General features: G+C 48.6%; 1 protein-coding gene across 1 annotated transcript in view; it reads right to left on the minus strand.

Moving 5' to 3' along the window:
* The window catches only part of PRKACA (protein kinase cAMP-activated catalytic subunit alpha), a 32,552-nt gene extending 26,038 nt beyond the window's left edge, over nucleotides 1–6,514 (minus strand). Inside the window, exon 1 of the mRNA XM_038772408.1 lies at nucleotides 6,333–6,514. Coding sequence (XP_038628336.1) covers nucleotides 6,333–6,378 — 46 coding nt within the window. The 5' untranslated portion in view covers nucleotides 6,379–6,514. The remainder of the gene's footprint in view (nucleotides 1–6,332) is intronic.
* Between the last annotated feature and the right edge of the window lie 6,953 nt (nucleotides 6,515–13,467).

Below are 13,467 nucleotides of genomic sequence, written 5' to 3' on the forward strand. Positions count from 1 at the left end.
GCCACTGTGTAGCTTCTTGCAGTTTCCTCAGTTTTCTGCCTTTACCAGCTGGACAAAAACAATCGCCACTTCTGAACCAAGGGTAGGACTAAATAAGTTAATGAGATCATGAAGTATTTGGGAGATCCTCTGGTGATGGCTGAACAATCAGACAGCATTGCAGTATCAGGAAAAAAAAAATCATTAGGCTGTACTTTCTCCCCCGGGCTTCCGTTTTCACTGGGCCCTTTGGGTGTCTCTGTTGCATGGCGCTTCACTTAGATTATAGTGTTAAAATCTGGTTTGGTGCTTTGAAATCCTCCAGGGACGATTCCTTGCTCCATTGCCAGACAGCCGGGCGGGTGAAGTCCAGGCGCCCCCTGCAGACCAGCCCCTGTTATTGCCCCCAGACAAAACCCAGCAGAAAGAGGCCAGGAAACAGGAATCCGCCTAGAAGCTCTGGATCAATCAAACAAGAAGATTTATTGAGGACCTACTGTGAGCACAGCACTCCTGGGCAAGTACAATAAAGGAAAAAGGCAGAATCGAGAAGCAGTGTGGCCTAGTGGATAGAGCATGGGCTTGGGAGTCGGAAAGACCTGGGTTCTAATCCTGCCTTCAACACTTGTCTACTGTGTGACCTTAGGAAAGTCACTTCTCTGCGCCTCCGTTACCTCACCTGTAAAATGGGAATTAAGACTGTGAGCCCCATGTGGGACAGGATCTGTGTCCAACCTGATTAGCTTGTATCAGCCCTAGCGCTTAGAACAGCGTGAACAGTTCTAAGAGAAGCAGTGTGGCTCAGTGGAAAGAGCTCGGGCTTTGGAGTCAGAGGTCATGCGTTCAAATTCCGGCTCCGCAATTGTCAGCTGTGTGACTCTGGGCAAGTCACAACTTCTCTATGCCTCAGTTACCTCATCTGTAAAATGAGGATTAAGACTGTGAGCCCCCTGTGGGACAACCTGATTGCCTTGTAACCTCCCCAGAGCTTAGGACAGTGCTTTGCACATAGTAAGTGCTTAATAAATGTCATTATTATTAACAGTGTTTGACACACAGTAAGTGCTTAACAAATACCACTATTATTATTATTATTATTATTATAATCTATAGGATGTGTGTGTGTTGGGGGGGGGTTTCTTCCCTTCTATCCCCACCCCAGGAATGTCCCCCCAGTTTGCCAATACTTGATCTGTTCAGCTCACTTTAACCGATCCTAGGTCAGGGCTCCCACTACTTTCTCTGGAATAAAGCAAGTCGCCACACCGCCCTCACTTTGTAAGTCACACTGTGCCTCGGATCTTTCGCTTTTCTAATCACTCTTTGCTTTCCATGGTAGGCCAAACTGCTCCTCTGACCTCCCCAAACTTCACTCAGTTTCGGCCTAGTGACTCCGAATCCAAGTACACTACAGCGGCAGCCTCTTGCTGCTCTCCATTCAATAGGCAAGTTTGGGGGAAATAGAAAGTGTGGCTGAGGAGCAGGATACCTGGATTCGATATCAAGGTTGGGCAAAGGGTAGAGTCCAAACTTTTGGGTTCTCTCTGCCACTCAGACTATCCCATGACCACTGGGAGATGTCTCTCTACTTCCAGAGTAACCCATGGGTAGGTAAGAAACAGAGGTAACAAATTTGATCTCAGAGTAACTTGGACTTTACATAAAGTTTTGTGCCTGGCCAAGAATAATGACAACACTCTGGAAATCCAGATTTTGGGGGTGGACATGGATGGGCTACACTCAAATGGTATATATTAAGCACTTACTATGCACCAAGCGCTGTACTAGGCACAAGTTCACTGGTTCCCCTGCAAATTCACATGCACAAAAATAAATAAAATATAAAATAATTACAGCCATGAACCCCTCCTTGCCTCTGCATCCCAAAGCCAGATCCCCCAAACACTTACTGAGCAGGACTGCCCTGGGGCCTTTTTTAAAAAAAAAACAACAAAATAGCATTTGTTTCATGCTTACTGTGTGCCGGCACTGTACAAAGCTAATCGGGTTGGACAAAGTCCATGTCCCACATGGGGCTCACAGTCTTAATCCCCATCCTCACCATTGGTTTCCAAGCACTCAATCACCCGGCCCCCTCCTACCTCACCTTGCTACTCTCCTACTACAACCCAGCCCGCACACTTCGCTCCTCTAATGCTAACCTTCTCACTGTGCCTCGATCTCATCTATCTCGCCATCGACCTCTTGCCTACGTCTTGCCTCTGGCTTGGAACACCTTCCCCACCTCGAATCTGACAATTACTTTCCCCCGCTTCAAAGTCTTACTGAAGGCACATCTCCTCCATGAGGCCTTCCCTTACTGAGCTCTCCTTTCCTCTTCCTTCTGTGTCATCCTGACTTGCTCCTTTTATTCATCCCCCCGCCCCGTCCCGTCCCCACAGCACTTATGAACATATCTGTAATTTATTTATTTATTTACATTTATGTCTGTCTCCTCCTATAGACTGTAAGCTCGTATGGGCAGGGAATAATAATAATAAAGATGGTATTTGTTAAGTGCTTACTATGTGCCAAACTCCTTTCCTTTCCAAACTCCTAGAACAAGTTGTCTACACTCACTGCCTCGAATTCCTCAACTCCAACTCTCTCCTAGACCCCCTCCAATCTGGCTTCCGTCCCCTACGCTCCACCGAAACTGCCCTCTCAAAGGTCACCAATGACCTCCTTCTTGCCAAATCCAATGGCTCCTACTCTATCCTAATCCTCCTCGACCTCTCAGCTGCCTTCGACACTGTGGACCACCCTCTTCTCCTCAACACGCTATCCAACCTTGGCTTCATAGACTCCGTCCTCTCCTGGTTCTCCTCTTACCTCTCCAGCCATTCATTCTCAGTCTCCTTCGCGGGCTCCTCCTCCCCCTCCCATCCCCTTACTGTAGGGGTTCCTCAAGGGTCAGTTCTTAGTCCCCTTCTGTTTTCCATCTATACTCACTCCCTTGGTGAACTCATTCGCTCCCATGGCTTCAAACTATCATCTCTACACTGATGACACCCAAAACTACATCTCCAGCCCCTGCTCTCTCTCCCTCCCTCCAGGCTCGTATCTCCTCCTGCCTTCAGGACTTCTCCACCTGGATGTCTGCCCACCATCTAAAACTCAACATGTCTAAGATTGAGCTCCTTATCTTCCCTCCCAAACCCTGTCCTCTCCCTGACTTTCCCGTCACCGTAGACGGCACTACCATCCTTCCCTTCTCACAAGTCCACAATCTTGGTGTCATCTTTGACTCTACTCTCTCATTCACCCCACACATCCAATCCGTCACCAAAACGGGCTGGTCTCACCTCCACAACATCGCTAAGATCCGCCCTTTCCTCTCCATCCAAACTTCTACCTTGCTGGTTCAATCGCTGATCCTATCCCGACTGGATTACTTCATCAGCATCCTCTCTGACCTCCCAACCTCCTGTCTCTCCCCGCTTCAGTCTATACTTCACCCTGCTGCCTAGATTATCTTTGTACAGAAACACTCTGGGCATGTTACTCCCCTCCTCAATACTCTCCAGTGATTGCCTGTGGACCTACAAATCAAGCAAAAACTCCTCACTCCTCACTCTTGGCTTCAAGGCTCTCCATCACCTCGCCCCCTCCTACCTCACCTCCCTTCTCTCCTTCTGCAGCCCAGCCTGGACCCTCCCATCCTCTGCTGCTAACCTCCTCACTGCGCCTCGTTCTCGCCTGTCCCGCTGTCGACCCCCATCCTTCCCCTGGCCTGGAATGCCCTTCCTCTGCTCATCCGCCAAGATAGCTCTCTTCCTCCCTTCAAAGCCCTGAGAGCTCACCTCCTCCAGGAGGCCTTCCCAGACTGAGCCCCCTTTTTCCTCTCCCCCTCCATCACCCCCCTCCCTCTGCCTACCCCCTTCCCCTCACCACAGCACTTGCATATATTTGCACATATTTCTTTATTTTACTTGTGCATATTTTCTACTCTATTTTATTAATGATGTGCATTTAGCTATAATTCTATTTATTCTGACAGTTTTGACGCCTGTCTACTTGTTTTGTTTTGTTGTCTGTCTCCCCCTTCCAGACTGTGAGCCCGTTGCCGACTTGTACTTACCAAGCACTTAGTATGGTGCTCTGCACACAGTAAGGGCTCAATAAATATGATTGAATGAATGAATGTGGCAAGCACTGTTCTAAGCACTGGGGTTGATACAAGATAATCCAGTTGTCCCAAGTGGGGCTCACAGTCTTAATTCCAATTTTACAGATGAGGGAACTGAGGAACAGAAAAGTTAAGTGACTTGCCTAAGGTCACTCAGCAGACCAGTGGTGGAGTCGGGATTAGAACCCATGACCTCTGACCAGGGACTGTGTCTGCTTATTATTATATGGTACTCTCCCAAGAGCTTAGTATAATGCTCCGCACACAGTAAGTGCTCAACAAATACAAATGAATGAATTTTACAGACGAGGGAAGTGAGGCACAGAGAAGTAAAGTGGGTTGCCCAAGGCTCACCCAGCAGACAAGTGGCAAAAACGGGATTAAAACCCAGGTCCTTCTGACTCCCGGGCCTGTGCTCTACCCACTAGTCCATGCTGCTTCAAATCCTACCCCCGAATTCCTAACGGAATCTAGTCCTTCCCTCTTCAAGGGCTCCGGTTACAGCCCAACTGACCAAGACTCCAGGGCTAAACTGACAGACCAAGGATTGGGTGTATCTGGGATCTAGGAAAATGAGGGAACCAATCACCCTCCACTGCACCGGTTGTGAAACATCAGTTTATTGATGAATCCTGAAGGCTTAGAGGTCCCAGGAGGCAGGAAACAAGGGAGGCATCCAGGAGAAGGGAACTTGGCTGGTGGGGGAAAGGCCTCAGCCTCTCCCAAGCCAATCTTCTGTCACCTCCCTTACCAACAGGGTCCCTCCCCGAAAAAGATATAGAAACCAGGATAGATTTAACAGAATTAACCCCCTCAACGACAAGTCTGGCTCGGGGAGAGACTGGGGACAGTTTGAGAGCCGGGAACTGCAGTTGCTTATTCCCTTCTAGACTGTGAGCCCATTGCTGGGTAGGAACTGTCTATATGTTTTTGAATTGTACTTTCCAAGCGCTTAGTACAGTGCTCTGCACACAGTGAGCTCTCAATACAATTGAATGAATGCTTGAGAAGGGGAGAGACCACACGGAGGAGACTGGTGATAAAGTAGCATAGCCTAATGGACAGAGCACAGGCCTGGGAGCTAGAAGGTCGTGGGTTCTAATCCCTGCTCTGCCACTTGTCTGCTGTGCGACCTTGGGCAAGTCACTTAACTTCTCTGTACCTCAGTTCTCTCACCTTTAAAATGGGGATTAAGACGGTGAGCCCCAGGCGGGCCAGGGACTATGTCTGTCCCGATTATCTTGTATCTACCCCAGTGCTTAGAATAGTGCCTGGCACGTAGTGAGTGCTTAACAAATACCATCATTATTCTCAATTATTAGTATTACAAAAGATGAAAGTGGAGACCGACTTGTACTTCCCAAGCGCTTAGTACAGTGTTCTGCACACAAATACGATTGAATGAATGAATGAATGAGACATACCAAGGGGAAACGCTCAAAGATGTGGGGGGAGGAGAAGCGTAAGGAGGTTGGCAGGCAACATGGAGGTGCAGGGGTGACATGGAGTGAGGCTGTTAATAACGGACGCTATCCCAGCCGTGGACAGTAATGTACTGGACCACTCTGGAGGTATTGGGGACAGTGTCTGGCGCATAGTAAGCGCTTAATAAATACCAAAATCATTAGTATTATTAGTGTGGTGACAGGAAGAAGGGGCCATACTGAAGCTCACTGTGGGCGGGGCACATGTCTACCAACCCTCCCCAACGGTCACTTCAGCGCTCTGCACGGTGGGTAATGCCACTGATTGACTGTAAACAGGGTCGGGAGGAGGAGGATGGTTCTCCTTGGGAAGTGGAAGAAAAAAAAAACTGCGGTGGCCACACAGGGCCGAGAATGCCAACTCCCGGGCGCGACATCGGGCCCAGAGACGAGAACCAAACAGACGTCGTCGTAGTGAGGGCCCAGCACTGGGGACACGTGCTGGAGAAGGCAAAAGATTAAGTAGGGGGTAGGAGTGTCACGGTAACGCCAACCCCGAGGGACTCCCAGAAAGCTAATGGAAGTGGCCTGAGGAGAAAAGGCAAAAAGGAGAGGGAAGGGGGAGGCGGGGGTGTCAGAGGGGAGGAAGGTGAAGAGAAAGTGATGCTAACGAGGAGGGAGGGAGGCAGGGCGGGGCGAACGAGGGGCCGAGAAGTTGAGGCGTCGGGATGGGAACTCCCGGACCAGCTTCGGAGGGGTGAAATAGGGGAGAGAGGGGGACGATCAGAGCGTCCACTCACCGCTCTCAACCTCGCTGCCCTTCTTGGTGGTGGCCGCGTTGCCCATGTCCGCGACGCTGGCGGCAGGCGAGTCCCCGAACCCGAGCTGCGGCGCTGGCCAGGTCCCCCCCCCGCCCCCTAGCCCGGAATGGCGGCAGCAACCGACAGAAAAGAAGGCGCTTCGAGAAGCCTGTGGACTCCGAGCCGTCGAGCCGGTGCGCGCCGCCCCCCGCGCTCGCGCGCGCCTCCCCTCAGGCTCCGCGGGACTACCCCGACCCGCGTCCGCGGCCGCCCGTAACGCCCCGCGGCCCCCGCACGCCGCCGCCCATTGGTCACCGCTCTCCGGCCGGGCAGCCCCTCGGCGCCGCTGATTGGCTGAGGCAGCCCCTCCTGCCCTATCATTCGCCCTCGGCCCCGCCGACGCGCGACGCGGCCCGCCCCGCGCCCGGGGGGGCCAATCGGCTGCAGGTGGGCGGGCCCCAAACGGCCATTGGGCTCAGTGCGTGACGTCACGGAGCCCGCCCGCCTGGCCTTCCTATTGGCCGCGGGGAGGGGGCCGGAGCCCTATTTATAGACATTTAGACGAGACGTTTGAGAAAACGTAGGGTGCCAATCCGGCGACAAGGGCTGGGGTAGGGCCGGTTCGGATCGGATCGGATCGGATCGGTTGGGATCGGGCCGGACGGCGCTAAACCTTGCCAAAGGCCCTGGGCTCAACAGAGAAGGGGAGCGTGTTACCCACTTGTGCACAGCAGCCACGGCTGCCGGAGTTTTTAAAACCTAATCCAGGCGTTTAAAGCGATCTCGATTTTCCTGACCTGGTGGGGGAAGGCTTCAGAACTGGCTCGGGCTTTTCTTATTCTTCTAATCATTAATAATAATAAAAATAATAGTATCGGATAAGCGCTTACTTTATAAGCGCTGTTCTACGCACTGGGATAGACTGTGAGTCTTTTAGACTGTGAGCCCACTGGTGGGTAGGGACTGTCTCTATAGGTTGCCAAACTGTACTTCCCAAGCGCTTAGTACAGTGCTCTGCACACAGTAAGCGCTCGATAAATACGATTGATGATGGTGATGATGATAGATACAAGATAATCAGGTTGGACCCAGTCCCTGTACCACGTAGTACTCACATTCTTAATCAAGGATGGACTTAAATTGTACTTCCCAAGCTCTTAGTATTCATTCATTCATTCATTCAATCGTATTTATTGAGCGCTTTCTGTGTGCAGAGCACTGTACTAAGCGCTTGGGAAGTACAAGTTGGCAACATATAGAGACGGTCCCTACCCAACAGTGGGCTCACAGTCTAGAAGGGGGAGACAGACAACAAAACAAAACAAGTAGACAGGTGTCAATACCATCAGAATAAATAAATTATAGGATTATAGCTATATACGCAATGCTATTAGTACAGTGCTCTGCACACAGTAAGCGCGCAAACGCGATTGAATGAATTTAAAGTTAGAAGTGATTTGAAGTTCTTTTTTTATGGTATTTGTTAAGCGCTTACTATGTGTCAGGCACTGTTCCAAGCACTTTGGAGAGTACAATACAACAACAGACAGACACGCTCCCTGCCCACAATGAGCTTACAGTCTAGCAGGGGGAGACAGACATTATTATAAGTAAATTATGCTCAAAATCTTAATCCCCATTTTACAGATGAGGTAACTGAGGCACAGAGAAGTGAAGTGACTTGCCCAAAGGTCACACAACAGACAGTGGCGGAGTCAGGATTAGAACCCAGGTCCTTCGGACTCCCAAGCCCATAATAATAATAATAATGATGACATTTATTAAGCGCTTACTATGTGCAAAGCACTGTTCTAAGCGCTGGGGAGTCCCACGGGGGGCTCACAGTCTTAATCCCCATTTTTTACAGATGAGGTAACTGAGGCACAGAGAAGTTAAGTGTCACACAGTTGACAAGTGGCGGAGCCGGGATTTGAACTGATGACCTCTGACTCCAAAGCCCGTGCTCTTTCCACTGAGCCAAGCCCATGCTCTATCCACTAGGCCAGGCTACTTCTCTGTGGGCGGGGAATGTGTCTACCAAGTCTGTTACAGTGTATTCTCCCAAATGCTTAATACAATGCTTTGCACACAGTAAGCATTCAATAAATACCACTGATTGATTGATCGATTAACTATCTGTTGTCCTGCAGGGAGTTCTGGGTAGAGGAGGACAGAGTTGCTAGTTAGTAATAAGTTGCTGTTCTCTTCCAGACAGGCTGTTGTCATCCAAAAGTCTAACACTGATCTCAAGTGATCCTGGGCTTTTAACAATTTTAAACCTAAGGACTATTTCTCAGATACTGTGAAAAGTGACTTTTCCTCCTGGACTTTTTTTTTTACCAACTTACATTTCTGATTACATTTCTCATCCTATCGCGTCTGGACTACTGCATCAGCCTTCTCTCTGATCTCCCATCCTCATGTCTCTGCTCACTTCAATCCATACTTCATGCTGCTGCCCGGATTGTCTTTGTCCAGAAACGCTCTGGGCACGTTACTCCCCTCCTCAAAAATCTCCAGTGGCTACCAATCAATCTGCGCATCAGGCAGAAACTCCTCACCCTCAGCTTCAAGGCTCTCCATCCCCTCGCCCCCTCCTACCTCACCTCCCTTCTCTCCTTCTCCAGCCCAGCCCGCACCCTCCACTCCTCTGCCGCTAATCTCCTCACCGTGCCTCGTTCTCACCCGTCCTGCCGTCGACCCCCAGCCCACGTCATCCCCCTGGCCTGGAATGTCCTCCCTCTGCCCATCCGCCAAACTAGCTCTCTTCCTCCCTTCAAGGCCCTACTGAGAGCTCACCTCCTCCAGGAGGCCTTCCCAGAATAAGCCCCTTCCTTCCTCTCCCCATCGTCCTCTTCTCCATCCCCCCATCTTACCTCCTTCCCTTCCCCACAGCACCTGTATATATGTATATGTTTGTACATATTTATTACTCTATTTATTTATTTATTTTACTTGTACATAGCTATTCTATTTATTTTATTTTATTAATATGTTTGGTTTTGTTCTCTGTCTCCCCCCTCTAGACTGTGAGCCCACTGTTGGGTAGGGACTGTCTCTATATGTTGCCAACTTTCCCCTTTGGAAATCCACAGCTTTCCCCTTTGAAAATCCATCTCCTCCAGGAGCTTTTCCTCATCAAATTCTTCTCTCCCCACTTTATACACTGCAAGGTCAGCCCTTTCTTGCCACCTAAGCAGTAAGACTTTTATAACCCCCAGTAGTAGACATGTACATAAATTCATTCAATCATATTTATTGAGCGCTTACTGTGTGCAGAGCACTGTACTAATATACATATACATTCTCTTAGAACAGTGCTTGGCACATAATAAGCACTTAACAAATACCATGTTTTTATTTATTTGTTTTACTTCTGCCTCCCTGTACTTTACCTGTGTCTGTCTCTCCTACTAGATTGTACGATTCTTGAAAGCAGAGATCATGCCCACCAATCCTATAGTTCTTTCTCAAATGCTTGGTGCAGTGCTCTGCACACAGTTAACTACTCAATCAAAACTACTTGAATATATACCTGGGTGACACTTTCCGGGTATTTACCTGAGTCTGTTGCTAAGAGGTCTTCCCAAACTGAACTTTCCCAACCATCATTCCCACTTCTTTCCCAATCCCTCACCTCCCAGTAATTTAAAGGGGTAAACTTATACTACTATCACTTCTAGCTCGAGTGGATTTTTCTCTGGTTTTTGTTTTTTGAAATGGGTGGCAAATCAGGAACCTGGAAGTAGCGAGTATTTTCTACAGTACTGAGCAAAGCAACTTTAAGAAAGACATCAAAATCCAAGTCCTCTAATTTTGTCTGATGGGGTGTAGCCTCCTTAACACTTTCAGTAAATTCCATTACATATTTATTCAACAAAACGAATGAGGTTTAGGGCCTAAAAACTAGGAGGTGAATTTAAACAATTAATCTCTGCTTCTCTTTGCCCTTGCATGGGAATTTATGCCGGTTGAAGCATAAGTATTTTTGACTGCAGGTATGTGTCTGTAATTTCAGTCCGGTCAAATGGGGAACAAGCAGTAAAGGGGAAAAGGGTGCTGTGAGGGAGTGGAGGAAACACTAAGTGAAGCTGACTGGAGTCGGTGAATTGTGGAAGCAACTTTTTCATCTTGCTTTTCAGACTGGTTTAGTCCAATAAGGCTCCAGTGAATTCACTCAGGTTTGATGCAGTCTCTTTAAAGCAAAAATAATGTTCTCATTGAGAAAAGAAACAGTTCATGCTTTAAGATTTTATTCTCCTAGATATCTTCAATATAGCCTCTCTCATTCTTAGCCTTCATATAAGATGTGCTCACAATAAATCATTTTCTAAAAATCTACTGGCTTGCAGTGAACTTGATTTGCAGGTTACAAGGATAAAGTTGCACCAAGTTCCTGCCCTAGGAAAATGAAGGGAGAAGCTTTTGGTGGAAATGACAGCACCAGGCTAACATCAGCCACTTAGAATTCCCCTTTACTTGCTATACTTCTGTCCAAGAACATTACTTTTTGGTTTTTTTCATCTTTTTACCTCAAATTTCCCCTCATTTTATGAAGTGATTGGGGTACTTGGGGGGAAAGCAGCAGATCAATTCTTGATATGTGTATAACAGAGCCCTAATCAATCAATCAATCAATCGTATTTATTGAGCGCTTACTGTGTGCAGAGCACTGTACTAAGCGCTTGGGAAGTACAAGTTGGCAACATATAGAGACGGTCCCTACCCAACAGTGGGCTCACAGTCTAGAAGGGGGAGACAGACAACAAAACCAACATATTAATAAAATAAAATAGAATAGATATGTACAAGTAAAATAAATAGAGTAATAAGTATGTACAAACATATATACATATATACAGGTGCTGTGGGGAAGGGAAGGAGGTAAGATGGGGGGATGGAGAGGGGGACGAGGGGGAGAGGAAGGAAGGGGCTCATTCTGGGAAGGCCTCCTGGAGGAGGTGAGCTCTCAGTAGGGCCTTGAAGGGAGGAAGAGAGCTAGTTTGGCGGATGGGCAGAGGGAGGACATTCCAGGCCAGGGGGATGACGTGGGCTGGGGGTCGACGGCGGGACAGGCGAGAACGAGGCACGGTGAGGAGATTAGTGGCAGAGGAGAGGAGGGTGCGGGCTGGGCTGTAGAACTTGCCAAGATCCGCCCTTTCCTCTCCATCCATACCGCTACCCTGCTCATTCAAGCTCTCATCCTACCCCGTCTGGACTACTGCATCAGCCTTCTCTCTGATCTCCCATCCTCGTGTCTCTCCCCACTTCAATCCATACTTCATGCTGCTGCCCGGATTATCTTTGTCCAGAAATGCTCTGGGCATATTACTCCCCTCCTCAAAAATCTCCAGTGGCTACCAATCAATCTGCGCATCAGGCAGAAACTCCTCACCCTGGGCTTCAAGGCTGTCCATCACCTTGCCCCCTCCTACCTCACCTCCCTTCTCTCCTTCTACAGCCCAGCCCGCACCCTCCGCTCCTCCGCCGCTAATTCTCCTCACCGTACCTCGTTCTCGCCTGTCCCGCCATCGACCCCTGGCCCATGTCATCCCCCAGGCCTGGAATGCCCTCCCTCTGCCCATCCGCCAAGCTAGCTCTCTTCCTCCCTTCAAGGCCCTATTGAGAGCTCACCTCCTCCAGGAGGCCTTCCCAGACTGAGCCCCTTCCTTCCTCTCCCCCTCGTTCCCCTCTCCATCCCCCCCCATCTTACCTCCTTCCCTTCCCCACAGCACCTGTATATATGTATATATGTTCGAACATATTTATTACTCTATTTATTTATTTATTTATTTTACTTGTACATGTCTATTCTATTTATTTTATTTTGTTAGTATGCTTGGTTTTGTTCTCTGTCTCCCCCTTTTAGACTGTGAGCCCACTGTTGGGTAGGGACTGTCTATATATGTTGCCAACTTGTACTTCCCAAGCGCTTAGTACAGTGCTCTTCATACAGTAAGCGCTCAATAAATATGATTGATGATGATGATGATGAAGGAGAGAAGGGAGGTGAGGTAGGAGGGGACGAGGTGATGGAGAGCCTTGAAGCCGAGGGTGAGGAGTTTCTGCCTGATGCGCAGATTGATTGGTAGCCACTGGAGATTTTTGAGGAGGGGAGTAACGGGCCCAGAGCGTTTCTGGACAAAGACAATCCGGGCAGCAGCATGAAGTATGGATTGAAGTGAGCAGAGACATGAGGATGGGAGATCAGAGAGAAGGCTGATGCAGTAGTCCAGATGGGATAGGATGAGAAATGTAATCAGAAATGTAAGTTGGTAAAAAAAAAAAAAAAGTCCAGGAGGAAAAGTCACTTTTCACAGTATCTGAGAAATAGTCCTTAGGTTTAAAATTGTTAAAAGCCCAGGATCACTTGAGATCAGTGTTAGACTTTTGGATGACAACAACCTGTCTGGAAGAGAACAGCAACTTATTACTAACTAGCAACTCTGTCCTCCTCTACCCAGAACTCCCTGCAGGACAACAGATAGTTAATCGATCAATCAATCAGTGGTATTTATTGAATGCTTACTGTGTGCAAAGCATTGTATTAAGCATTTGGGAGAATACACTGTAACAGACTTGGTAGACACATTCCCCGCCCACAGAGAAGTAGCCTGGCCTAGTGGATAGAGCATGGGCTTGGCTCAGTGGAAAGAGCACGGGCTTTGGAGTCAGAGGTCATCGGTTCACATCCCGGCTCTGCCACTTGTCAGCTGTGTGACTTTGGGCAAGTCACTTAACTTCTCTGTGCCTCAGTTACCTCATCTGTAAAAAATGGGGATTAAGACTGTGAGCCCCCCGTGGGACTCCCCAGTGCTTTGCACATAGTAAGTGCTTAATAGATGTCATCATTATTATTATTATTATTCTTATCGGCTTGGGAGTCAGGACCTGGGTTCTAATCCTGACTCCGCCACTCTCTGTTGTGTGACCTTTGGGCAAGTCACTTCACTTCTCTGTGCCTCAGTTACCTCATCTGTAAAATGGGGATTAAGATTTTGAGCATAATTTACTTATATTAATGTCTGTCTCCCCCTTCTAGACTGTAAGCTCATTGTGGGCAGGGAGCGTGTCTGTCTGTTGTTGTATTGTACTCTCCAAAGTGCTTGGAACAGTGCCTGACACATAGTAAGCG

This window comes from Tachyglossus aculeatus, chromosome X1, assembly GCF_015852505.1.
Source record: "Tachyglossus aculeatus isolate mTacAcu1 chromosome X1, mTacAcu1.pri, whole genome shotgun sequence".
NCBI lineage: Eukaryota > Metazoa > Chordata > Mammalia > Monotremata > Tachyglossidae > Tachyglossus > Tachyglossus aculeatus.